The following is a 27,634-nucleotide window of genomic DNA, read 5'->3' as shown; positions in this document are numbered from 1 at the left end:
TCTGTCCGGCAAAACGAGTCACTAATGGCCCAGAAAACGGCAGTCTCTCTGGTCTCCCTGAGAACTCCACAAACTCGACGGTGTCAGATGAGATCGGCTCCGGTGATAAATTCCATGAGATGGTGGAACACTGCCTGGTACCTCCAGGTAGTTGTGATATGGACAGTCCCTTCGCCAATGACCATACCCTTTGCAGGCGTGACACTGATCTTGGCCCAAGTGCCCGCCTATCAAGCCGTATCCCTGCCCGCCGCGTCTCCCACACATGGCTCCCCTTGGACTGACCCAATACGGGTTTATCGGAGCAAAATCTTGTTGCGGACCTAACTGATCTGGCTGCACCTGCCGAGAAAACTGCTGAACCATCTGTTTCTCTTCCTTTTGTTTATCATTAAGCTTTTTCAGTGCCTCATCTAACTGCATTTTTAGGAGCTGTTCCTGCGCTGTCATCACCCCCTCTTTCTTTCCCTGTTGTTTAGCTTTAAATGTGTTGATGTGGTGAGAGAGATGTCTCTCCCTGACATCTGTTGTACTGCCTGGAAAGTCAGGACTTCCTTCCATGGCTTCTTTCACTGACTGTGGAAGTCCTAAAATTATGGCCAAAGTGGTGTGTAGATTATCTGAGCCAGGATGGCACCCTGTGGCACACATCCATTCCTCTTTACACCTCATAAGGAACCCATGTGCCGACTCACTTTCCTTCTGCATTACTCCTGGAGATACTGGAAATATCTGTCTCATAGCTTCACCAACCCTGATTGCACAAGGCCCAAAACGTGCAGCATTAGGACTGTCTTTAATGCCTGCTGCTACCTCAACTTTATCCAAATCCCAGAGAGACACTTGTCTCCCTAAAATTCCTCTAAAGTCTCCCATCGCCAACTGCATGCTCTGTGTTAAACTAAAAAGGCTGTACATCCACTTGCCGCCTCCCTCTGCAGATGGGGGCATCTTATCCACCAAACAATTAATGTCTATGATAGCAAATGGAACATATACTGGGGCCTGTCCTCCTCTTTTCTGTATCAGAGGGGCCTGTAGCTGCGGTCTTCTTGAAACGAGCCCCTTACTCCTTGTGTGTATTCCTATTTGATTCACCTCCTCATTGTTTATGGCCCCTGTCAACGGTAAACCTCTATACTCACACTCACTCTCTTCCCCTGATTCTGATTCATAATTTTAGGGTGAACCACCTGGGATTCTTCTCTAAATTCAATTTTTCCTAAGTTATCTTCAACCTCTTCCTGTCCCTGTTTGATCCTTCTAACCTGTCTCCGAAGTTCACCCACTGTCTCTCGTAACTCCTGTATTTCTTCATCTCTGTCCACATCTAACTGACCACTATTAATAGTTAAGACTGGCAATTGATACGGGGGTGGGGAAGTGGTAGTAGGTAATGCTGGATAAAGAGTGGTGTAAAAGTCAGTGTCTGGTTTGGATCTTCTAATGGAGGCTTTGCTTCATTGGGCACTCGTGTAACCCCCCTAGATCTGTAATTGTGCACTGCTGCACCTGCCACAGCCACAACATGTATCCTTCGAGGCTTATCTTCTAACTCCTTACCCTGCCCTTTTTGCCACGATTTTCCTGCTATAAAACCTAATTTTGGATTATCAAGATGATCCTGTAATATGGCGTGAGTTTCTGACTCCCACTTACACAATGCTTCAGCTAAATTAACCTTCACCTCTGGAGGGGGAAGTATCTTTTGCTTCTGAGGTTCCTTCCACAACTTTTTTATTGCATCCAATTCTCTTTCCCTGTCCTTTCATGCCACTCACCACCTGATCAAGAGTCCACTTCCACTGTTCTTCCACAGACGGGGATAGGAGAACATTCTCCCTGATTTCAACACGCTTTGCCACATTCTAGTTCAATCTTTAACTATGCTCCCAAGTGAGATTGAATGTGAATGACTCCAACGGTCAACTCAATGCCTCAGTGAAACAAGCTTCTAGACCAAACTTCGTTGGTCAGGTTCCACTCTGGGGGTTAATTCCCAAGGACAAAGAGCCTTTTAATTCACGTTCACTCTGGCACTTTCCAACCCACACAAAAACACAAATATCGGGCGTCGGAGTGTCCGTCCCGTCAACTGCGCTCCGAGTCCCAACCCAAATCTTTTTCATATACAGTGCTGTGTATACAGCAATACAGCACTGTACTAGTTCCGGTTTACTCTAACTGTCTATTCCCTGTTTTTTCAACAGTACTTCCGGCCTCTAACCGTCTATTCCCTGTTTTCTCAACAGTACTTCCGGCCTCTAACCGTCTATTCCCTGTTTTTTCAACAGTACTTCCAGCCTCTAACCATCTATTCCCTGTTTTTTCAACAGTACTTCCGGCCTCTAACCATCTATTCCCTGTTTTTTCAACAGTACTTCCGGCCTCTAACCGTCTATTTTCCGGACTTGAACCGTAATTCCTGCAGTTGTTTCAATATTTTCTATATTTGTATCTGCAATTTATAACTAGGACACTTCAGTTGACAGTGACGACAAATTTTTGGGAAATTGCCAATGTGCAGAGCTTTGATTAAACAGGTGTCTGCTTACCTTTTATTAGGGATCCCTTTGTCGTCAGTTGTCCTCCGAAGTGACCGTTGTTGAATTCTTTGCCTCAGATGACTTCTCTGTCTTCATCACCTGACAGGCCTCTGTCACCCCACTGGGTCATGGTTTCCTCTCCTCTCCTCTCCTCTCCTCTCCTTTCCTCTCCTCATCAAGCAGACTAGTTCTTGTGTAGTTTTTCTGCTTCTCTCCCCCCCCCCCCCCTTCCCCCTCTATTTATTTACAGGTATCGCCGCCCTCGGAGCTGCATAATGAACTCTGGCCCCGCTGAAGTGATTGTATATCGTCTTTTTGTGTGTGTTTCTGTGCTCTGTGCCTCTCCTCTCCTCTCCTCTCCTCTCCTCTCCTCTCCTCTCCTCCTCTCCTCTCCCTTCCTCTCCTCTTTCCCCTCCTCCTCCTTCTCCTCTCCTCTCCTCTACCTCCCCTTCACTCTACTTCTCCTCTCCTCTCCTCTACCCCTCTCCTCTCCTCTCCTCTCCCTTCCTCTCCTCTTTCCCCTCCTCCTCCTTCTCCTCTCCTCTACCTCCCCTTCACTCTACTTCTCCTCTCCTCTCCTCCTCTCCTCCTCTCCTCCTCTCCTCTCCTCACCTCTCCTCTCCTCTCCTCTCCTCTCCTCTCCTCTCCTCTCCTCTCCTCTCCTCTCCTCACCTCTCCTCTCCTCTCCTCTCCTCTCCTCTCCTCTCCTCTCCTCTCCTACCTATTCTATCCTCTACCTGTCCTCCCCCCCCTCAAGGTTTCTTCCTGTTAAAGGGGAGTTTTTCCTTGCCACTGTTGCTTGTCTGGGGTTAGGCCCTGGGATTCTGGAAAGCGCCTTGAAACAATTTTGATTGTATAAGACGCTATATAAATAAAGATTGATTTGATTTGATTTGATCACGTCAGGGTCACCAAATTGTTGGATTGCAATACCTCTCGTGTGTCACTGCCAATCCGCGTGTTCTTTAAATGAAGACTTCAAGTAAACAAATGCCAATTTCAAAATGTATTTAGCAAATAGATTCAATTCAAGATACAAATATTACAGAGCTCCGGGCCAGTTCATAACCCTACAATAACAGAGTCCATTGTCAGGGCATGAAATCTGACAACCTAACTATCCCTTGACCCAGTCTTTTATAGAAAGACATATGTAAATTATTGATGCTAATTCAGTCCAATCCAGTCCTTCTTCTTGGGTGACCTCATCTTCTTCTTCCTGCCTCATTTGGTGTTGGTGCAGTCCTTCTTCTCCATTGTCTTCTCAGATGGCCAGGTCAGAGGTCATATTCCTGTCCAGGAACTTATCAATCACCAGTAAATTATGCTGTCATATTTTACGATGGGGGTCAACCATTTCCTGTCTGCCTGGCTCCAAATGTCTAAACAGTATTCATGTCAAGGAAGGGTCAACTGACTTGCTTATGTGTATTCTTACTAAAGATTATATACTATCCCTAACTTCTAAACTAACTGTAACATAAAACAAAAACATATAGTATAACACATGCTAATAAGATAAAAGATGCTAACAAGATAAAATAATCCTCTTCAGAGGGGAGTTTAAGTTGCCGCATCAAGGCAATGAGCTGCAGGTTCGTCAGCGGCTCAGCGCTCCCCAGGTATCGGCCCGCCCCTGGCTGCCGCTCCTGCAGATGAAGGGAGGAGGAGAGAAACCCGAGTCACATTCAAGAATTGAACCACAACAAGTAGTTTTCTAATCCTTGTGATGTTCCTCAGGTGAAAAAAAGCCACTTCTAGAGACTACCGTATTTTCATGACCATAAGGCGCACTGTATTAAAAGGCGCAGTCTCAGTTATGGGTGCTATTTTTGTATTTAAAACATACATAAGGCACACCGTATTATTAGGCACATGCTGAAACATACAGTAAAAAATGACAACGGAAGTAAAACAGTGAGTTTCGACACATTTATTGAACAAAATATTCATTCTTCCGCCACGAAACCATCAAAGTTTTCATCTTCTGTATCTAAATTAAACAGCTGCACTATTTCAATGTCCAACATCCCGAATTCCTCTTCTTAATCATCCGGACTCACCGACTGGTTCCGGTTCAGCGTTGATTTTGTGAAAGCTCTTACAATACATGAAGACGGTATCATAGCCCATGCGTCTACAATCCACCCGCATATGGTGGCATAACTTGCCCGCCGCTGCCTCATAGTCTTTGTGAAGGAGAGTTCACCATCCAGCGCTCTGTCCGTTTCCGTGGCAGCCGAAAACCATGGTGAACGACAACTTCTTGTGCCCCGTTGTGCATATCGCCACCATGCCGGTCCCTTTTTCTCCACTTTGTGGGTCAAAGGGATGTTAAAAGTCAGAGGGATCTCATCCATGTTGGTGATGTGGCTGGGCGCGGTTATCTTGTCGCGGCAGTAGGTGCGGAAGATGGCCGCCCTCTCCTGGTAATCTGCTGGCAGCCGCTGCGCAACAGTTGTCCTCGTGCGTATGGAGAGATGCCGCCTCCTCATAAAGCGAAAACACTAAGATTGCTCGATTGCCATTTTCAGCCGTATATTCGATGGCCTGCAGTTTAAAGTAAGCCTCATTTATAGGCGTCTCGCTTGACCGGCGCCATTTTAGGGGATCCTTATACATAGGTGTGCCGCTAATCGATTGGCGGAGCGTTTACTGTAGTGCACCCACCAAAGGCGCACAGCAGATTTTGGAACTCAGTCCACACACAAGGCGTTCCATATTACAAGGCGCACCGTCGATTTTTGAGAAAATCTCAGTGTTTTAGGTGTGCCTTATAGTCGTGAAAATACGGTAATTTAATGTGTGAGTTGAAGGAGAGATTTTGATCAAAAGTTACTCCAAGATTCCTCACAGAGAGACTAGATATTGATGAGATACCATCTAGAGTGATCATGTGATCTAATCTATCCCTGAGAGGTTCAGGACCACCAACACCATGACCTCAGTTTTTCCTGAGTTAAGGAGGAGGAAATTTGAAGACATCCAAGACTTCTTTAAAACAGGTCTGAAGTTTCACTAACTCCTCTGTCTCCTCTGGTTTCATGGATAAATATAGCTGAGTGTCATCAGCATAACAATGAAACTTTATTCCATGCTGCTGAATAATGTTTCCTAAGGGAAGCATGTACAAGGGGAAAAGGATTGGTCCAAGTACAGAACCTTGGGGAACTCCATGGCTAACCCTACTGTATGAAGAGGGAACGCCATGGACACGAGCAAACTGGTATCTATCAGATAAATATGATCAAAACCAGTCTAGTGCTGTCCCTTTAATCTTAATCACATGTTCCAGTCTCTGTAACAGGATGCTGTGATCAACTGTATCAAAAGCAGCACTGAGGTCTGGCAGAACCAGCATAGAGACCAGTCCATGATCTGAAGTTATAAGAAGATCATTAGTAACTTTAAGAAGTGCTGTTTCTGTGCTGTGATGAGCTCTAAAGCCTGACTGAAACATCTCAAACAGGCTCTTTCTCTGCAGGTGCTCCAGTAACTGAGTCACCACAACCTTCTCTAGAATTTTAGAGATAAAAGGAAGGTTGGATATCGGCCTATAGTTTGCTAAGACATCAGGATCCAGTGATGTTTTTTTAAGCAACGGCTTAATCACTGCCACCTTGTAGGACCAGGGTTCATAACCTGTCACTAAAGAACAATTGATCTGGTCCAGGGCAGAATGGTAAAACATCCTTCAACAGGTGTGTTGGGATGGGATCTAAAAGACACGTGGTCTTGGATTTCTGAATTAGCGAAGACGCCTCAGAGGCTGAAGGAGTTTAAGGCCTCGTTGGAGAACCTGTATGTTCCCACAGACAGCACATCTGGTGATGGTCCAGTTGTTGGGATGGCCTGGTTAGCTTTTTCTCTGATAGCTAGAACTTTATCAGTGAAGAAGCTCATGAAGTCTTCACCACGAAGGGAAGAAGGGATAAGTGGATCTAAAACACTGTGACTCTCGGTTAATTTGGCCACAGTGCTGAAAAGAAACCTGGGGTTGTTCTTATTTTCCTCATTTAAAGAAGAAAAATAAGCTGTTCTAGCTTTACGGAGGGCCTTTTTGTAAACTAACAGACTGTCTTTCCAGGCTGCATGATAGCTATCTATTTTACAAGAATGCCACTTCTTTTCTAGTCTGTGCATTTTCTGCTTGAGGGTCCTGATATGTGAATTATACCAGGGGGCACACCTCCTCTGATTTACTATTTTCTTTTTCAGGGGGGCAACAGAATCAAGCGTAATTCTCAGTGAGGTTGCTGCACCTTCAGCAATAGAGTCAACCTCAGCAGGGCTAAGATTATAATGACTGATCCCTGGGGAAACACACAGTGGTCCTGGGATTAGCACAGGGATCACTTCCTTAAACGTAGCAACAGCATTATCTGAAAGACATCTGCTATTGTAAGACTGTGCTCTGAGGATAGAAGAATCCTTAATCATAAATGTAAAAGTGATCAAAGAATGATTTGACAGTAAGACTGTGTTCTGAACATAGAAGTAAGACTGTGTTCTGAACATAGAAGAATCCTTAATACTCATAAATGTAAAAGTGATCAAAGAATGATCTGACAGGAGTGGGTTTTGAGGGAACACTGACACATGTTCTACCTCAACTCCATAAGTCAGAACTAGATCAAGGGTGTGGTTGAAGCTATGATTTGGTTGATTGTTGAAGGAAACCAACTGAATCAAGTAATAAAATGAAGCCGTTTCTAAAGCTGTCATTTACAATGTCTACATGGATGTTTAAGTCTCCAATAATAATGACTTAATCTGTTCTGAGGATCAAGTCAGATAAGAAGTCAGAGAACTCAGACAGGAACTCTGAATGTGGCCCAACAGGGGGGCCGATATACAACTACAATCAAAAGTGGCTTTTCTGTTCACCGGTTCAGATGGGTAATGCCAAGAGTTAGGCTTTCAAATGAACTGGAGCTGTGTTTGGGTCTAGGATAGGACCAGTAGCATGAGGAGTATGATAATTAAGATAGGTAGAAGGATTAGATTCATTTAAGCTAACACACTCCTCCTCCTCAAGCCAGGTCTCAGTAAGACAGAATAAATCAATGTGGTGATTGGTTATCAGGTCGTGCACCAACAGGCATTTACACAAAAGAGATCTAATATTTAATAGTCCACATTTAATTGTGCTGTTAGTTTCTTCTATTTGTGCTTTGGTATTAATTTTAATAAGTTTAGGGAGATTGACCGCTCCCTTGCTCTGTGCTTGGTGAACTTTTAACCGTGGAACAGAGACTACCTCTATAGTGTTAAATATGTTATTGTTGGTGATGAGTGTTCTACAGAAACAGCAGAGAGGTGTGTAGGACTACAACTCTGCATCCTGGTCTGGACCCTGGTTTGTCCAGTCACTTTGGGTCTAATAAAATTGGCCAAGTTTCTAGAAATGAAAGAGGCACCATCCCGGGGGATGGACACCGTCTCTCCTAATCAGACCAGGTTTTCCCCAAAAACTGTTCGAACTGTCTACAAAGGCCACCTGGTTTTTGGGGCACCACTGTGACAGCCAGCGACGAAGCGACGACATGCGACTAACATTTTCATCGCTGGCCAGATTGGGGGAGGGGACCAGACCATGACTCTGGACATTTTGATTTTTGCAGAAAAACAGTTCATGTTCTCAAACGATAACTGTGGGGATGATAACAGCATAGAAAAGTTTTACTGGATGGAGACTTCAAGACTGCAACACGTAGCCACTTTAAAAAGTTTCCTGGACACCTGAACTTTTCCATTTTCTGTGTTTGCTGGAGCCTTCTGGTTAAATTAAGTTTAAAACCTTATCAAACAATTTAAAAAACATCAACCGCTGAAATCAAAATACATATTACATAATTATACATATAAAATACAAAGCTACTGCATGAGTTATTACTACAGTTACTAAGGCTGACCAATAGGTGGGGCAAGATGATAAGATCAACAAATTTCAAAGTCTTATTAATGAAATAAAACGTTAAATAAAATAAAATAATTTAGCAGCTGAATGCAATTGGACACATTTTTCCAGGTATAATGGGATTTGTGTAGTTTTTGATTTGATCAATTATCTGATCATAAAAAACGGAATCAAAAGGAAATGTTTAGCTTTGAAAATAGTGAAAGAGTAATCTGTAGTTTTAATGCTAGTAATAAAAATGATAAAGTACATTTGCTACATTTTGTATAAAAACATACAATAAATGGATGTGTCAGTTTATTGAAAAGGTGAAACTAAAAGTCAAATTTAAAAAAAGAGTCATTTCCAACTTTTCATTGACAAGAAAATAAATTAATACATTGAGTTTTCGTCAAAATTTTATTAGTTGCATTGGGTTTGAGATTACTGTAATGATGCCAATAAAGAGCGGGGGGGTCATGAACAGGTACGGGAGGCTGACTCCATCACTATGAAAAAGCTTATTATCACTAATTCTGTAGTTGCTGTTACTATCCTAGACAGACAAATCATTGTACTTATGGGGTCATCTAATTGTTAGGTTACACAGGAAACATGATCACCTGACAGGCCTCTGTCACCCCACTGGGTCATGGCTTCCTCTCCTCTCCTCTCCTCCTCTCCTCTCCTCTCCTCTCCTCTCCTCTCTCCTCTCCTCTCCTCTCCTCTCCTCTCCTCTCCTCTCCTCTCCAAGTAGATCACTGATGTTATTTCTTTCGTAGTTTTTCTGCTTCTCCGCCCCCCCTCTGTTTTCATCTACCTTCTTAGTTGTATGCTAACCTACTGACCTCCACCCCCCTCAACTCAACGCTACCAGCAGCTTATTTTAATTAATATAATGTAATTCTGTGTTCTTTTCTCTCTTCTCCTCTCCTACCTATTCTGTCCTCTACCTGTCCTCCCCCTTCTCCTCTCTCTCTACCCAGCCGGCCATCAGCAGGAGGGTCCCCCTATATGAGCCTGATCCTGCTCAAGGTTTCTTTCTGTTAAAGGGGGAGTTTTTCCTTGCCACTGTCGCTTGTTGGGGGTCAGGCTCTGGGATTCTGTAAAGCACCTAGAAACAATTTTGATTGTAACAGACGTTATATAAATAAAGATTGGTTGATTGAACAGAGTTTTGAGAAAATCACTTTGTTGGGGTTACAGCTAAGGGTTGGAATAGCAGATTGTACCCTCCATTCTGAAGGAGACAACAAACCTCCCATAGCCCTGATTACCCTAATGTTGACCGGCATGCTGGAGTCCTCTGCCATAGTGTACCTCTGTCTAACCTGGATCCATAACAGTGGTGAACTTCATTTTTTTCTCCACAGCTTTCCCTCCAGATAAGCAAAATTCCACAGATTATCTGTAGTGAGACTTGCCAGCTGATTATGATTGCCCTCCTAATAGGTCAGTACTATCAATATCCTACAGGGGGCCAAAATGACATGATGGAGAAAAACAGACTCAACAAAAATTGTGTTCCCCATGAAGGTAAGTTTTAGCATAAAATGTTTTAAACTAAAAGCAATTTCCAAACAATAGGAAAGGGAAACAAATTAAAAGCCTTTGTCCTTTTTTAAAAGTGTTTTTTATCAAAAAAAAAGAAGTTTTAAGGTAAATATAATAAACCCAAAATTGTATACATTTATTAAATAACTAAAGAAGAGAGTGCAAATAAAGGACATTTCACCCCGCTACGGGTCTTTTTCCACACTAAATAACCCAAAACTGGCTTGCTGTGATGGCTGTGGAAAAGTTGTTTTGTCTTTGCTCTTTGAAAAGCTATTGAGCTTTCAAACAATTGTGTCCATTATGTAGTTATTGATGTGACATATTTTTCACTTCTATTCTAAATGCACAATGTTTTTAGTTTGGTATTTTCTTTTTTTAATCCTGCAATTTTAACCCCCAAAATAAAAAAATGAAAAAAAAACTTTAATCCATTTTTAACCTAATAATATGTACCAATTGTAGTATAAAAATAATGTTATGTTTTTACCTCATAATAATAAAAACGATTAAAATGAATTTGTCATAATAGACTTATAGAAATATGACCCAATTTTGTCCTTGATGAATTATGTTTTTATCAAAGATTTTTTTTTAAACTGATTCCATGAATATAATATTTGAATAACTTAACCCTGGGAATGCACCATTAATTTTAATGTTTAAGCTTTAGGTTCCAGTGTGTTTTAGGTTATCCAAGAGCATGGGTTAGGGTTTATACATTGGAATGAATTATACATGAACTATACATGGAATGAATAGGGTAAGTTTGGTTAGGGTTATGATAATAGGCCAAACTGAATCCACAAGGTGGCGCCATTGCAATAAATAGGGTTATGATGGGTTGGGTTGGATTTGGGTCGGGTTAGGTCAGGGTTAGAGCTTGCATGTTGACAGCATGCAAAATGTAAGTATGCATGTTCCCGGGGTCTGAACCTGAGATAACCCCTTCTCAACTGGACATAGTGATGGCCTGTGAACTAATTTCTGATGCTGCTTCACAGTGCTGGAAATCCAAATCCTAAAAATCCTAACCCTAGTCCTAAACCTAACCCTAACCCTAACCTTAACAAATGCCGAGGTATTTCCAAGGCCTCGGGGGAGGAGGCGGGGGCAAAGCCATTGAGGGAGGAAGAACCCATGGAGGTATTTCACAGAAGTCTGGGGTCTTTCCTGTGAAGGTGGGGCTGGGGGGAAGAAAAGCACTGTTGCCCTGGGGGCCTCTGGGATATACCAGCAGGAGGTGGGAGGTCAGGGTGACAGGGGCAGTGTGGAGGCTCAAAGAGGAGGAGAATTGAAAACAAGTAAACCTGTCACTGCTAAAGAACATCAGCTGCAGAAAATTTGCCAAATTCATCAAAGTTCTGCTTTATGGAATGTTTTTTAGACCTCAACTCAAAACTTTAAGTTGTTTGCAAAGTTCCTGATGTAAATAAACGGTAAATAGATCAAAGCATTAAGATCTTTCAGGTATGATTGTTTTATTGTTTATAGAGGAGGAGGTGCATGAGGAGGAGGTTGTAGGAAGGAGGAGGAGGGAAGGAGGGTAGGAAGAGGATGGAGACGTGCAGGGGGACTTACGATGACAAGAAGGAAGAGGAGGAGGAGGGAAGGAGAGAAAGTACAAGGAGGACAAAACGGAGGAGGACAATGACAAGGAGGAGGGGTACAAGGAGCATAGAAGGGGAAGAATGGGAGGTGGATGACAACAAGGAGGAGGGGGACTCCAATGACAAGGATGAGAAGGAGGAAAAGTACAAAGAAGGCAACAAAGAGGAGGAGGGCAATGACAAACAGGAGGACTACAACAATGAGGAGGAGCAGGAGAAGATTTGTAAAATATCAAATGTGTTTCAGGCATATCAGAAGTTTAATATGTTCTTTCTCATGGGTTAAGAAAGCATTGTGATGCTGTAAAGCTGACGTTTGTGTTGTGTCTGCAGGTTCACCTGTGCCAACAAAAGTGGCCGTGGCTCTGTGGAGGTTGGGAAGCTCGCCGGAGTACTGCAGCATCACACACCTTTTGGAGTGGGCATAATAATGATATGCTCTTGTGTGACTGACTTTTGTAATGCAGTGATTAAATCCTTATTAGTTGAGTGTGTGACCTTCCCAGCCTAGGCGAAAATGACTGAGCTGGTGAAGCTTTTCGAGTAGAGGTAGGGCCCCACATAAAGTTACCACAGACTATTTCAAATGATTTCAAGTTATGGGACTCAGTTGTCCTGTAGGAACATGGAAAAGGATCTGTTCTAGGATGTGTCAACTGGCTCTCTTGATAATGTAAAAATCCTGTAATCCTCAGTGTGAGTGCATGCATGCACACTTTCATGTCTAGGTTAATTCTTGGCTCTCGACAGCTGGCCAATTGGTAGGTCCTTGACCTGCTCTATTGTTATATTGATGTGAAAAACTAGTATCAATCAATCAATCAATCAATCAATCAATCAATCAATCAATCAATCAATCAACCAACCAACCAATCAACCAATTTATATAGCGTCTGTTATAATCAAAATAGTTTCTAGGTGCTTTACAGAATCGCAGGGCCTGACCCCCAACAAGCAACAGTGGCAAGGAAAAACCCCCCTTTAACAGGAAGAAACCTTGAGCAGGACCGGGATCATGTAGGGGGACCCTCCTGCTGATGGCCGGCTGGGTAGAGAGAGAGAGGAGAAGGGGGAGGACCGGTACACTTCGAAAGCAAGCCTTGTTGTTATGATATTTCTCAGCTAGTCTCATTTTTTGCATCTTATTTATAGAACAAATGATAGATGTTGGAGTTAGGGTTACATGTCCTCAACTCCAGGATGTTTGCTAACATACAGTATTAAGCTTTTATGCATTCTCCAGATCAATTCTAGTCCTGCCTTGCATCGACCTATGGTACAAACCATGCTACAGTCGGAACTATAGAAATGCTAACACAATGCTAAAATTACAAATAGCCTATCAAAATTACTTTGATTGTTCTTCTTTGGACTTAAGTTACACATAAACAACACAGACCATCAAAAGTGCTAGCTAAAACCTTAAGCGTCCCACCTGTGGGGGCTCGAAGTCTAATTTGAACCAATTTCTCATTAGGTGTCCTGGAGGGGCCACTACTCTTTAGCTCCCCTTTTACCCCTCATGAGCCAAAGAGTGATGCTTCAGATGGAGGTACTGAGCTGCAATTAGATACTCCATTCTATATTCAAGGCATATTTGGATTACAGGGTCACCAATGAGGTCAGTGTGTGCCTGTTGTTGTAGGATTAATGAGATTTTTAATAAAACAAAAAAAAAGCCCCCTTCCTTACTGTAATGATCTAATGAGTGTGCCAGTGGCCCCGAGCCACGTTGGTGGGAAAGTCTCTCGGTGGCCCCCACCTCAGCTTCATTTCTGCATCCCGCCGTTTCTCTGCACCTGCATCCCCACCAGTGGGGCCCTCTGCCTTCCGGACCAACGGGCCCCTCCCTTTGGTGTTTGTATTCAAAGGCAGGAACCAAATGGAGGCTTTAATTACCATAAAATGCTATCGGCATTTAGCGCTGTAACACAAAGGATGGCAACATAGAGCTCATTGAGGTTATCAACAAGGGGCCCACTGGTCAATTGGGTCATTGATTTAGATTGTTTGACAGACCCCTGCCCGGGGCTGCAGGAGAAAGCAAAGTTCAAAAATCCCCCTCGGTTGAATCGAGAAGTTTGTCACAGAATCTGTTGGAAGGGGCTGTCAGGAGTGATTAGGGGGCATGAAAGGGCTCGGCGATCAAACGGGGTCTGTCCCAACACTGCACATTTAATTAGAATTTGCATGTCGTTGTTCCTGACCCTTCAGCGAGCATGATCTGATTACAAGGGTGAACAGTTAGCGCCAGGGGAAACTCGCACTGGCCTTTTATGAGGAAAAAACATTCTTAGCGTCACCAGACAGGACAAACGGATGACTGCTGAATCCGATCAAACATTCATACCAACAGGAAGCTTTTCCTTCATTTTAATCCCACTGAATTCTGGAAGGTTGGTAAAGGAGAAGACTCGTTGGCTCATTAGTCAAGGGGCACAGCGACCTTTGACTCCAATGATGCAGGGAAAATGGAGGAGAGTTGATTGGTGTCATCAGTGGTCACCCCTTCTGTCATCTGCTTTCAATGTTTACTTTTTCTGTCCATACTTCTCAAATAATTAGTAACAGTGTTAACAGGTGTTTGATTGCTAACACAAACGTAATCTCTGACAACAATTTCATGATCCTACCAAATGATGGAATCTGTCCCAGCTCTTGGTGTGATCAGTGATTCCCAGCATTCTGGGTCCAAACTGTGTGCGCCCTGTGTCCAAACCAATGATGAACCGTTTTCTTTTTGTTGTTGGATCAAAAAACTTTCTTCAAAGTTTAATTAGTTAATTATTAATTGAATTATTTAATGGCTAATATCTCCATGTGGTTTTTATGTGTGATCAGGTTTACTCTGTTAAAAGTTAAGAAATCATTTTAGCTAGATTTGGGAGGAATATGACAGATTTTTCCACAAATGGTTTTAAGTAAAAAAAAATTGAATTTAACTTTAAAAGACTCTTATTTAGGAAAAAGGCAGTCCTCTCCATTGTCAGTAATTGCTACTGTAATTAATGTGAAATCTTAAATCTTTCTGTAAACTTTGCCATCAGTTTTGGTTTCTTTGATCTGCATTCACCGTTAAAATTTTGTGATGAGTGAAAAAACAACTGATATCCCTCACTAATCCTCACGACCTTCAGCTCATTGGTTCTGTACTGATGAGGTCAACGGTTCCTTTTTTGATTCAGTTGTTTGTTGTAAAAGTTTTCACAAGAGACAAAAGGTGCTGAGGGCCTGGGAATCACTTTATGCTGCTCATTTTCCAAATGACAAAGGCTGACGTTAGAATGACGAAAGCTGAAGTGATATGATTTCACTTGCTGAGTTTTGGTGCATGGAAGCAGAAAACGGACTCCTTGTGCTCTGCCACAGTGTCTGTACTCCCTGAACCCTAAAATAATGAGCCTTCCCTGTTAATTAGTGTCTACTCGGTCAATCATAACACATCAGAAATCCATTTAGCATTCAGGCACAGGACAATTGACCTTGTGTGTGCCCTTCCTCACCAGCAAGCCGTCACAGGCCTTCATCCAAATTGAGGCAATTAGCTGAGAAGTGTCTTGCCCATTAAAGCAAGTGTGTCCGCTGTGTCCTCACAACAGTAAGAGGACGACGGCTGTCAGCACAAACACTCAAACCCCAACAATGAAATACCTAGACAGGTATGCTCATGCAAACATCTCCATCGATTCAGTTCACCTAAGAGTCCAACAATCATTATCTGTCACTCTAACTCTAACCCTAACCCAAACTCTAACTTGTTTACTTAAAAAAACTGCTTTCTTCCAGCAGGAAGAGAGAGAGTGGACACCAGTCATGAAAATTGGCCAAAAGTAGTCCATTTTTAAATAACTAGTCAAAGATACAAAGTGTCCAGAGTACAGCACCGGTCATTAGAGGTTAATCTGATATGAGATGCGTAACTCACAATTTCATGTGGACCAGCTGGGCCTGGAGGACCTGCTGGACATGTTGGATGTCTGGGGAGAAGAAGAAGAGTTCATCCAGCAGAATAGCTTCAGCCTTGGAATAGACTGAAAAGCATTTTGATCATGCCTAAATCTGTGTCTTCAGGTTGCGTGAAGGTGACAAACAAAAATTACCTTTGACCGCCACATTTGTCTCTGTAGTTACAGGATGTTGGACTGAAAAGGATGCTTAAAAATGTGATCAGGTCATCAATTGTAAATAAATCCATATTTGATCTTAATTTCTTTGGTTTAATTTTGAAAGTTAACACTGTGCGTGTGTGTGTTTTCAGTGTGTATTTGCACGCACTGGAACCTCTTCTGTGGTAGGAAGCAACTCTTTGAGTTCTTACAGTGAAACCTTAGAGGACCTGCAGCAGCGTGGTGACCCTGGCTGACTGCAACTCTCACCCCTGTGGCGGCCTCTGGCGGCGTCCAGCAGCACGCTTGACTGGAGGGCCTGAACCCACCACACTGCTACTTCTAATCCTGTTAAGAAGGAAAGAGACAATTACTCTGCTTAGATTCGGTTCAGTGGTCAAATCCGCTCCCGCCAACTGCTTGCAGCAAAAACAGTCACCTCCACCGCCAAGCACCCCAGGGGGGCTCACGGTAAAAACACGCTCCAGCCCCTCTGGAGCACTTGTCTCTGAAGTCTGCACACATCTAAAACAAAGCTGTGATTCATCATTGTCCATCAATAGTAACTTTGGTTGTTATTCTTCTTGTTATGTGTTCTTACAAGTTTCAAATGATGAAGATCACACACACATACTCCATCTCTGAACCTCACATTACTTTTATATTGTTTGTCGCAAGTCTAAAAAATGGATTTGATATGATTTTTACACACATTAGGCTTTTGGGGGCAGACAATAATTTTACTTTAGTATCTAGAAATTTAAGTTAATTGATCTAGTTCCTGTCAGAACTTTAGCTGCAGTGTTTTGGACCAGCTGGAAGTTTTGGCAGAATTCTTTGGACCTCCTGATAACACTGAATCAAAACAGTGCAGCCTGGATGAACAAATGCTGGAAGAGCTTCTAAGCATCATCCTGAGACAGTCGATTGGATTTTTGGAATGTTACAGTGATTGGATTTTTGGAATGTTACAGTGATAAATAAAAGTTTATCCTTGAGACCTTTTATATGAGGGTTAACGGTCTGGGCCAGGTCATAGGTCATTCCAACATTCATGATAAGATCAGCTGATTTGGCCCTGAGGAGTTTGGGAACAAACACAGCCACCTCAATTTGGTCCGAGTGAAGCATAAGGAAGTTTAAGACCATCCGGAAGTTTTTTCTGACACACAGACACACAGACACTCTCTCTCTCTCTCTCACACACACAGACACACACAGACACACACACACACGCGCGTGCACACACACACAGATGTGTCAGCAGTGGGACCTTTCTACCCACAGTCCATGGGGATTTGGTTTCTGGGTTTTCTTTGCTTTCCACCAGCCAGATTTCAGACATAAATCTCACCTTGACCTTTGACTCCTGACTAATTACAGGTGCTGACAGTTAAATTTCAACAGACACTGAATAGAAAGTTTCTTACTACCGTGAAGCAGAGCATCAACACAACCTTTGACCTGCTGAGATTCCCACCTGAACGAATATTATGACTATTGATTTTAATTCTGATAATTGCATAAAACGAACTAAAATGTACATGTTTAACGATTGTGCACCTTTGGCACTTTAAAGCTCTAACTTACTTTTAATATTAGCAACTTTTGTTGGAGAACTTTTTTTTGAATTTCAGTTTAATTAAAATCAGAATGCAAATTCCAGTTATATATTTAATTTCAGCAAATCAAATGTTGATCAATGAGATGATGAAAACTGAAATGAGTGTTCGCACAGTCACACACACACACACACAAACACACACACACACACACACACACACACACACACACACACACACACACACACACACACACAAATTCTGTGGAACTCTGACATTACTTCTGCTGAGTGCAGTGCTTGTTTTCAGATCAGTTCATTTCTTTCTTCAGAGCTGTTTCTTCACCACTGTCATAATTAACCTTAATTTTGTGATGTCAGATTTTTGAATATGATTTTCTTTGGCTTTCACTCTCATTCAGCTTCACATCTTTGTTTTTATTTTTTATTTTTAGATAAAAGAAAAACGCTGTCAGGGTGTTGCCAAGAAAAAAATATTACTGCAGCTGCTTTCATTTACAAATACATTTTACCTTGGGTATGTCATTACAATTATAAAAATAGTGTGCGTGCATGTGTGTGCATGTAAGAAAGAGAGAGAGAGGAACAACAACACTCATTTGTGGGATGGCTCCCCCCTGCTGTACATTTGTTCATATGATTGACAGCTTTAGGAACATAAAGAATCTCATGCTGTGTGTATGTGTGTGTGCCTGTGTGTCCCACAGGGTCCCTGAATTTAAAATCCTGCAGTCTATTTGCATGTTTTACTTTAATATAGACAGCACACACACTCAAACACACACCCACACATATGTATGTAGTTGATTCGGACAAATTATCGGAGTACACTCATATTTCCATTGGTCCCTGAATGTTTCATTAATCATGTGACTGACAGCAGGGTTCATGATGAAAGCTACCTGTCACAGAAATCTCTCCTCCTCCTTCTGCTCCTCCTCTTGTCTTTGTTGTGACTTCCCCTTCAGCCTCTCATTTGAAAAAAAGAAAAGTGTATGTGTTCTTGTTGGGAGGGAGGGCTGATCATTCTTCAGGATCTTTATGTGTCAGCAGAGAGCCTGAGTTGGGTTATTCAAATTAGTCAAGTTAGTCTTTGGGTTATTCAAATACACACACACACACACACACACACACACACACACACACACACACACACACACACACACACACACACACACCACACACACACACACACACACTTCCGAACCTGTGCTGGTTGGGGTGGGAGGGGTGTGTAAGAGGAGGTACAGGTGCATTTGCCAGTAGACACAAGTCCCACTGCAGGTCACATTTCTACAGTCTGATCATGTCACACTGAAGCACTGAAGTTAGGCTGACCTCCGACCTCTCCACACCTCCATCCTAATGCTAATAATATCGACAAACGAAATGGCTGATCAGCACTGACACCATGTTAATCATTTAGTTTCTCACTTGCTGACCTCTGTTTTTTTTTTTACTGTGCTTGTGTGCGTGTGCGCGCATGCGTGTATTTGAATGTGTGTGCAATGCAGTTGTGTTTGAGAGAAATTAAGAGAGTGTAATAATGGAATAAACCAAGTTTCAGTCCTACAATAACACTTAAACCACCTGTTACAAACACACACAGCTGTGTCCTCAGACTGGGAACAAACAAACACACACACACACACACACACACACACACACACACACACACACACACACACACACACACACACACACACACACACACAGAGTTTCTGTTATGATGGAATATCATATGTTGACAAGAGGAAATGTTAAATGAACTGGTTATACTAGGGTAGACAAGGCAAATGACTGGTTATACTGGAACATTTCGTTGTTCTGAATAAAGTTGATTCTTTTGGCAACAGAAGAGAAACCTTTGTTCAGTAGCCGGGGTCAATGACCTCTTGCCCCTGGCTCTAACTTGATACCTAACCTATGAAGTTGGTGGGATGCGTCACCTGAAAGAAAAGGAAGTGGACCTCCGGTAGTTCCCTCATCCCCCAGGGTTGCCCTTGGGGTCAAATCCAATGCGCTTCATCTTACAGTCTCCATCCAAACGTCTGATTTTATTGATTCCGACTGTTTTGATATATGGAGACAAAATGAGTTGAATGGTTAGTCACTTACCAGCACATAAAGTTCAATCTGAACAGTAGCTAGATCATAATATCTAAAGGCTCTCTCAGCCATATATCTTCACACACAAGCACAAACACTCACACAAAAACACACACACCAGAACTGGAATAATATAGTATGAAGAACAATGATGTTGTTGTAACTACCTAAAACTCCCTCAAATATTCAACCCAAGACATTTTTAAATTTTTTTAAAATGATTTTCTTCTTTTTCTGATTGAGTTCATTCCTTTTGGTGTGAAAGACTATAAATATCTGAACATTTAACAAAAATCAATATCAATATCAATCACAAATATCAGTTTTCCACAGCAGATGAGAGTATCAGTCATCACAGTTTAGCAAGTGGTGACAAAGGACTGATGGGATCTACGCTGCTGTGACACTTGGGAGTTCCTCCTCATACAACTCCAAGAGGAACAGGAAAGGGTAAAGGGATGGAATTTTAAGTGTTTGGAAGACAAACAGTTGTTCAATATCATCGAGAAACAGAAAAGAATTCTGTTGCCTCGTTTAACAAGGAAACTAACACCACGAACTCAGGTCACACCACCAAGATGCATGCATGTATACTTGCCATATAAGTACCGTATTTTACGGACTATAAGTTGCACTTTTTTTCATAGTTTGTCAGGGGGTGCGACTTAAATGAATACATTATTACGGAATTTCACATGTTCATTATTTTCACACTGACAACCACAAGATGGCTCTTTAGGCGTGTGTGCCTGAGGAACGAGTTCCTTTAGCGATGCAGAAGAAGCGGTCTATGTAGTTAGACTTGATTGGTAAACTTGCTCCGATGTTCTTTATGCTATAGTTATCTGAATAACTGTTAATATGTTACGTTAACAAAGCATATGTTACGTTAACAAAGCACTACATACTGACCCACAACTACGTACATGACCCACAACGTACTCAGTTCGTTGTAGGTCATGTAGCTGAATTTGTTACGTTAGCATACCGTAACCCTATTGCTAATCCATGCTAATTGCCTTTTAAGATGAAATGTATGTTCTTGGTCTCGGATTTTATCAAATACATTTTCCCCCAAAATGCGACTTATAGTCCAGTGTGACTTATATATCTATTTTTCTTCTTTATTATGCATTTTTTGGCTAGTGTGACTTAAACTCTGGAGCGACATATAGTCCAGAAAATACGGTACAATAAAACATATTCTACTGTAAGAGTAATCACAAAGATAGAAAAGGGTTAGGGTTAGTACAAAGATGTGTGTTTATTTGTGTGTTTGTGTGTGTGTGTGTGTGTGGAGCTGTCTTTTTAATAGGATGAAAACTGACTCATCTTGTTTGAACTGTTAATTTTTATTGATTATTGTGATCCATGAAAAATACACACTTCTATTTTGGTTTCACCTGAAGAATTTTTTTCCCCATATGGATTCTCAAAAATAAGGATCTGCCTTTACCGCTCTCACCCCTCTCTCACCACTCTACCATCTCTCTCTCTTTTTCTCTCCATAGGTCATGGTGTCTCTCTCCTTGTCTGTCTCTGTGTGTTCGCTCTCTCTGTTTCGATCCCTCCGTCTCTCTAAACCCCAGCGCACGCACAGAGCGGCGTCGCGAGTCTCATTAACATGTTCAGACTAACGTCACGGGTTGAAGGTGGATCATATCGGAGCCTCTATAAAGCCCTCCTCGGGCAACGGGCTGCGGGCGCACAAGCGGGTTACGTCTGATTGCGTGTTTTTCTGCGCTGAATTCGGAGGTAGGTAGCCGCACGAACACGCATTAGCTTCATTATATTATATTATACAGATTTATTGGTGTTTAAAGTACCAGCACCTCGGGCATTCAAACTGTACCTGGCTAGTAGACAAGACGGCATGTGCACGCCAAAAAGTGGTTGAAAATGTTGAAAACTACGAAATGAAGGCGTATTGATGCATCCATCATTCATCCATCCACCCATCGATCGATCGAGCGATCCATCCACCCAACATCTATCGACCCATACATCGATTAGCTAGTGTAATTTTGAGTGTTACTTTAAACCTGAAATGGTGCTCGGTCTTTACTCTATTAAATAACGTGCCAATTTAGCCTGTGGTCACGTGGTTAAAAGGTGACGATATTTGGAACGTTTTGGAACGCACTCGCACTACTAGTCTTGTTTGAAGTACCTGTACTTGTTGCAGTCAGTAGCGCTGGACTCAGTCTGATTACTGTCATTATTCTCTTCTAGCCGTCGGTAATAACAGCTTCCAGCGGCTCTCTGATTGGCTTCTGAGACACTTTTCCATCCATTCCAGCTGCGCTTCCTCACGCAGACGGAACAAAACTCACCCTCATTTTCCAGGAGAAATTCTGAGCGCAGAGACGTGACGCGCGGTCTCACTCAGGTGGTTGATGCCGGGAAGTGGATTGGGAAGCTGGGAAAAACGATGTTGGGGCTGGTTTCGGCCTTGGCCACCGCGCTCACGACGCTGCTGTTGCTGCTGCTGCTGCTGGCGTTAACGCGGCAGCTATGGAGCTTCCGCTGGAGCCTGACGCGGGACAGAAGGTGCGAGCTGCCGCTGCCCAAAGGCTCCATGGGCTGGCCGCTGGTCGGGGAGACCTTCCAGTGGCTGTTTCAGGTGAGAGAAGAAGTGACTTTGGTATTTGAAAGTTTAATTGCTTATTGATTGTTTGGAGAGACCCACAGATTCCTGCGCAGGCCTACCTAACGCGACATGTGCAGACTTGACGCGTCGTGCGCAATTCAAACGTTTTAACCCCTTCTTCTTCTGCTTCTTCTTATTTTTCTTATTTTTCTCATTCTTCTCCAGCCGACTCTAAACAGTTCACAGTAAAATCAGGATTTGTAATAAAATAAAGTCAAACCATTGGTGGTCATCCAGCATAAAGACGTTTTTGCATATTTATCTAAAAATATTCAAAATGTATGAAGTAGTAGAATAAACATTTAACATTAGATTTACCATAGAGTTAGACCTTTTAAAGCTTCATCTCATTGATCATCAAATTTTCATTATTATTACGTTTTGTGGCAGGACATATATGAATTCCTACTCATGTGGATTGGCCCATTTTAATCATTTCATTGGTTTAGTGATTATTTCATGCTAAAAGAGATTAATAACAATGTTACATTCTTTATACTGCTAACTTTTTAACTGCTAAAATACAATCATCCACTTTAAGGAAAATACTACAAAATCTGCATTTCTTTTAGGGTTCAAACTTCCACATTTCGAGAAGAAAGCGCCATGGAAATGTATTCAAGACACACCTACTTGGAAAGCCCCTCGTCAGAGTCACAGGTGCGGAAAACATACGCAAGATCTTGTTGGGTGAACACAGCCTAGTGTGCACCCAGTGGCCACAGAGCACCCGTATCATCCTGGGACCGAACGCACTGGTCAACTCTATTGGAGAGCTGCACAAGAGGAAGAGGAAGGTATACAAGCACAAAGTTGTTCATATCTGGAAATATCCAACAATAACATGGAATTAGTTTTAAAAGGCAGGATGTGCACTTGTGTTTTATCACTGTGTGTAAGTTAGTTGAACCCTACAGTTCTGCCAGTTAGTCTCCAGATTTTTGCAGAGTTTCAGCTGAAGGACTTGAATCAACTCGTACTCACGTTGAACTTGAAATAATGACACCAGCTGTTTTCAGCCAGTGTAGCAACTGTTCTTGTATGAATTACAATCCTGAAAACAAATGTCTGAGGACATTTGGCCTCTTATCCAGCTGGCTGTTGTCATTGGCTTTTAGTTTTTGGCTGCAGTCAGATCTTTTTATGATTCAAAACTCTTTATTTCACCTTTTAAAGATCCTGGCTAAAGTGTTTAGCCGGAAGGCTCTTGAGTCCTATCTGCCCCGCCTACAGGAAGTTATCAAGTCTGAAATAGCCAAGTGGTGCGCCGAGCCAGGCTCGGTTGATGTTTACGCCGCTACCAGGTCTTTGACGTTCCGTATTGCCATCGGGGTTCTGCTGGGTCTGCATCTGGAAGAGGAGAGGATAGATTACTTGGCGCAGATTTTTGGACAATTGATGAGCAACCTGTTCTCACTCCCGATTGATGCTCCGTTCAGTGGGCTACGCAAGGTGAGAGTTAACAACTTCACAAGTACCCAACAAATGCATGAGCAGCTGTGGATCTCTTTTGTCTTTATCCAGAAACATTTTCTTCCCTTTTTTGGAAACAGATCAATACTCACTGTAGGTATGTTACATGAAATAGTTTGGCAAAACAACAAACATGACCAACAGTGTTGATGGACAATGTCATCAGTGGAAGAACAGTCGATTAAAGGACTTTTTGAGATGATGCTTCTATTCAAGCTACATGTGAGGGGTTACGATCATTTCAGGATCATGGAAGAAGTCTGATATAACTTTCTATTTTCAAAAAATCCACGAGAAGCCACAAAATCATGTTTGAGCCCAAATTCCCCAACTCAGGACAAGATCCTTGGTGTGATCTGCATTTTATCTGTTCACCACACAGGCCACTGGATTGATTTGAAATGATCTATCGTGAACATGTGGAGTACAGCAGAGGTCATTTTTTGTTCCAGCCTTCTGTTCCCTTAAATGATACTCTAAGATCATGTAAGAATATCAACTGTCTTTATAAATACAGATGTTTAAACGACCAGAAGTGCAGTCATTACCATTGACCCCAAAACACCTCAGGGCCAAATCTCTACATAGTCATTATCCTAGGAACCTTAGCAGAAGCATCAGCTGCAAAACCGCTACACTAGGCTGAACACACAAAGTCAGATTTTGATTAATGTGTTGGTTCTGTCAGGGGATCAAAGCCAGAAAAATCCTTCATGCAAATATGGAGAAGATTATTGAGAAAAAGATGGAGCGACAGCAGGAAGAGGAGGAATATCGTGATGCTTTTGACTACATGCTGTCCACCTCCAAGGAGCAGGGCCAGCAGATCAGCATCCAGGAGCTTAAGGTACAACTGGGATGAATGTTTGTCAGCTTCAGTAATGCCCCCGCCCACACAAACACTCACAGACACACTTCCACACTCACACGCACGCACGCGCACATACACACACACACACACACACACAGAGTCTTAGTGTGTCAGTCCGCATCACAGATTTTGTAGCTTTTTGAGTGGCTGATATGGATCAGTTCCGACGTTTGTGTGTCTTTATCAATTTAGGAGACAGCAGTCGAGCTGATCTTTGCTGCTCATTCCACCACAGCTAGTGCGGCCACCTCATTGGTTCTTCAGCTTCTTCACCACCCAGAGGTGGTGGAGAGGGTCAGGGTGGAGCTTGAGGCACAGAAGCTCTGCTACAATTCCCTTAATTTGCCTTCACAGGCCTGTGGGCAGAAAAAGGATCAGTCGACCAACCTTCTGAGAGGCACTTTTCCACAGTCCCAGTGCCATGCTTCAAATCTGAGCCTGGACAAACTGAACCAGCTCCACTACATCGATTGTGTCATTAAAGAGGTGCTTCGTTTCCTGCCACCTGTTTCAGGAGGTTACCGGACAGCGCTGCAGACTTTTGAACTGGATGTAAGTTGAAGTCTCGCAGTTTTGGGTGTTATATTATTGATATTGAAATGATTTAAGTTCAAGCTATTTTATAGATCTATAGAAGCAGAGGGCACCTTAATCTCATTCGGCTTTACATTTTTTTTAAATGTAGGTTTTACTGTATCAAATTGCAAAAAAAAAAAAAAACAGGAACAAAACAGGAGTTACTGTTTTTTTGTAGTGAACAAAGTTGAAATATTGTGCACTTTATCTCTTAAAATTTGGCAACTTTGCCTTAAAGTTGATTATTTTCCCTGTAAATTTAGGAATTTGGTCAAATCTCTTTTTCCTGTAAGTGTAAATGCTAAGTTGAGACAAATTCCCAGAGTGCTTTATAACGTACAGTGTGCCAATATGGTTGTTCCTTCGTCAACAGTTTATTTGACAAAACATACTGTGTGATTCTCTGTCATCTCACAGGGATACCAGATTCCCAAAGGCTGGACTGTGATGTACAGCATCCGTGACACCCATGAGACTGCAGAGATCTTCCAGAACCCAGAGCTGTTTGACCCAGATCGGTTTGTAACAGCCCAGGTGGAGAGCCGCTCATCTCGGTTCAGCTATGTTCCATTTGGTGGTGGTGTCCGAAGCTGTGTGGGCAAGGAGTTGGCACAGATCATCCTAAAAACTCTGACCATTGAGCTGATCAGGACGTGTAAATGGACCTTAGCCACAGAGAAATTCCCCAAAATGCAGACTGTACCGATAGTGCACCCTGTAAATGGGCTGCATGTGAACTTCATGTACAAAAACTTGCATGAGATAGATCATTAAAAAAGAGGTAACTTTAGAATTTGTTTGTGGATAAAACTGTCAGACCCTTGAAGGGTCTGATGTTCCAGGGTCTGCATCCTGGTTTGGAGCACTTCATTGTCTGTTCACAAATTTTCAACATTTCATAATAATTTCCCAGGTTTTATCCTCTGTGCTAGAATTATTCACACATTGGGGTGTGACATTCAACACACCATCTTCCATTTCGATGACATCGGACCAATTTGGGCAAAACTGAGTTCTCTGACCTTCATTCTGTCTTTTTCAGCATATTTACATATTATCATTTTAATCTATAAATGTAGCAGTTGCAATGTTTTTTGTTTGCCATTACTCCACACAGTAAAATGGGATGGGTTCAGTCCTCTGACTAAGCTACCACTCATTCTAGTCTCGAGGCTACATTTAAGACTGCTGGACTTCTTTTTAAATGGCACCTTCCCTCTTCAGGTTTAGTACAATGATGGGGAGTGCTGAGTCACCCTCAGGTGAGGTTGGCACAAATTTGTGACCCAAAGACTGAAACAGTGCTAACCGGTCACGTGGAAACTGTCTCCTCTCTTAACTACCTACTCTGAGTTAGGGTTATGGTTACACTGCAGTGTGACCATAACCAATGTGACCTGGATGAAGAACCAACACATGCATATCTGGAAAGTGCCCGGAAAAACTACGGTGTAGGTTTGCCTGAGAAACATTTTACATTTCAATTTTGGAAGTGCCTTTAAGAAAGGCATTGTAAGTGTGGCAGGAATCAGTCTCTGCATGGAAATGAAAAGCCTTCAAACTGTTGAATATGAATGTATTATGGCACATTGTTAACACCACTATCATGCATATGAAATGAAGAAGTTTTAAAGAAGCTGTATATGTAAATGCAGAAGGATAAAGAATTATTAACCTGTTGTCAGAAGTTCTTTTTTCACTGCTAGAAGGTAGACATGTGTAGAGTTAGTTTATTCTAGGATTGTTAGTGATGTTTGGTGAATTTTTGGTTTGAATGGAAGGAGATTGCACTTTCTCCACTTTAAGTGTGTCGATGTTGAGCGTATCACATGTAGCTGCCGCACAGTGTAATAACATAATCGTCATGACTTGTTCTGTGTTTTATGTTCTTTATATATGTGCAACTTTTGCTTAATAAAATGTACTCAGTACATTTCAAATTCTTGATGTAGGAACATAAAGTATTGTCCGGTTCATTCTAAATTTGAGGTTTTATAACCTGCACGACTCAGCTGGTAAGATTCTGTTACTGATGAGCTGGATTACAATCTCTCTTTCTGCATATGAAGATGATGATCATGAAGAATCCTTAATCTCCACCTTACAGTTCTTTAGGTTCTATAATTGGACTGATACTTACTGTACTTTATATTTGGTTATCTCAGACATTTTTGTCAATAGAATACATTTTTGTTGTTTTGGTTTGCATTTAGTTTGAGATATGTCAAAACTAAAGTTTTTTGCCAGTTTCTAAAATGCATTTCATACAAATTTCATTCATATTGGTATTTTCTTTAGTCTATTTGCACTCACGTGAAATATAGATGTAATATTTACATCGGAAATAGGAGCCCAAGTACCGCTGCTCCATATTACATGGACTTTATATAAACTGAGCCCGTTTTAGTCACATTCTGGTCCCCATAGAACTGGTCCTCTCAGGCTATTGAATTTCTAAAGGAGTTTTCTTCCTGCAGGACAGAGCCAGGACAGACTCTGTGTGGAACCCAGGACCACCATATGTTTGTACGTAGAGCAGGAACTATAACCTAAGCCCTGCTGTGGTCCATTCTCATGAGGTGGAGCAGCCTCACAATTTTATTTTCATTAAAGTTTAGAAAGATTAAGGCAAACCATCTTTTGAGGTCCCTTAGACTT

At 42.1% G+C, this 27,634-nt stretch overlaps 1 protein-coding gene and 2 long non-coding RNA genes across 6 annotated transcripts; 1 reads left to right on the top strand and 2 right to left on the bottom strand.

Annotated features, from left to right (window-relative positions):
• Positions 1 to 2,537: 2,537 nt before the first annotated feature.
• Positions 2,538 to 22,121, bottom strand: LOC130533979 (uncharacterized). Of its 3 annotated transcripts, XR_008952751.1 has the most exons (6): positions 21,577 to 21,716; positions 19,247 to 19,367; positions 18,200 to 18,355; positions 15,535 to 16,063; positions 3,448 to 4,195; positions 2,538 to 2,645 (listed from the first exon to the last, which is right to left on the bottom strand). It is a non-coding gene; the product is annotated as an uncharacterized LOC130533979 (long non-coding RNA). The 3 variants fall into 3 exon arrangements; XR_008952750.1 differs by lacking the exons at positions 2,538 to 2,645; positions 21,577 to 21,716 and adding an exon at positions 21,740 to 22,121 and having other exon boundaries at positions 3,540 to 4,195; XR_008952752.1 differs by lacking the exons at positions 2,538 to 2,645; positions 18,200 to 18,355 and having other exon boundaries at positions 3,540 to 4,195.
• LOC130533984 (uncharacterized) lies at positions 2,827 to 3,295 on the bottom strand. Its single transcript, XR_008952757.1, has 3 exons — positions 3,219 to 3,295; positions 3,006 to 3,127; positions 2,827 to 2,886 (listed from the first exon to the last, which is right to left on the bottom strand). It is a non-coding gene; the product is annotated as an uncharacterized LOC130533984 (long non-coding RNA).
• LOC130533952 (cytochrome P450 26B1) lies at positions 20,985 to 26,937 on the top strand. 2 transcript variants are annotated; one of them, XM_057047789.1, is made up of 7 exons: positions 20,985 to 21,161; positions 21,706 to 22,029; positions 22,629 to 22,853; positions 23,233 to 23,508; positions 24,218 to 24,376; positions 24,593 to 24,952; positions 25,394 to 26,937. In XM_057047789.1, the coding sequence occupies exons 2-7, from the start codon at positions 21,838 to 21,840 to the stop codon at positions 25,748 to 25,750; spliced, it is 1,569 nt and encodes a 522-aa protein (XP_056903769.1). In that variant the 5' UTR covers positions 20,985 to 21,161; positions 21,706 to 21,837; the 3' UTR covers positions 25,751 to 26,937. The 2 variants fall into 2 exon arrangements, with proteins under 2 accessions (XP_056903769.1, XP_056903770.1); XM_057047790.1 differs by lacking the exon at positions 20,985 to 21,161 and having other exon boundaries at positions 21,759 to 22,029; positions 24,755 to 24,952.
• The last annotated feature ends 697 nt before the right edge of the window (positions 26,938 to 27,634 follow it).

Source organism: Takifugu flavidus, chromosome 11 (genome assembly GCF_003711565.1).
Source record: "Takifugu flavidus isolate HTHZ2018 chromosome 11, ASM371156v2, whole genome shotgun sequence".
NCBI classification, from domain to species: Eukaryota; Metazoa; Chordata; class Actinopteri; order Tetraodontiformes; family Tetraodontidae; genus Takifugu; species Takifugu flavidus.
The sequence above is the reverse complement of the archived record's forward strand: the minus strand, read 5'-3'. Positions and strand labels throughout refer to the sequence as shown.

Excerpts from the sequence above, each read along its gene's own strand:
- LOC130533952 (XM_057047789.1), top strand. The coding sequence starts at position 21,838 with ATGTTGGGGCTGGTTTCGGCCTTGGCCACCGCGCTCACGACGCTGCTG. Across the intron at positions 22,030-22,628 it reads CCTTCCAGTGGCTGTTTCAG|GGTTCAAACTTCCACATTTC; the intron begins GTGAGAGAAGAA and ends CATTTCTTTTAG. Across the intron at positions 24,953-25,393 it reads TGCAGACTTTTGAACTGGAT|GGATACCAGATTCCCAAAGG; the intron begins GTAAGTTGAAGT and ends GTCATCTCACAG.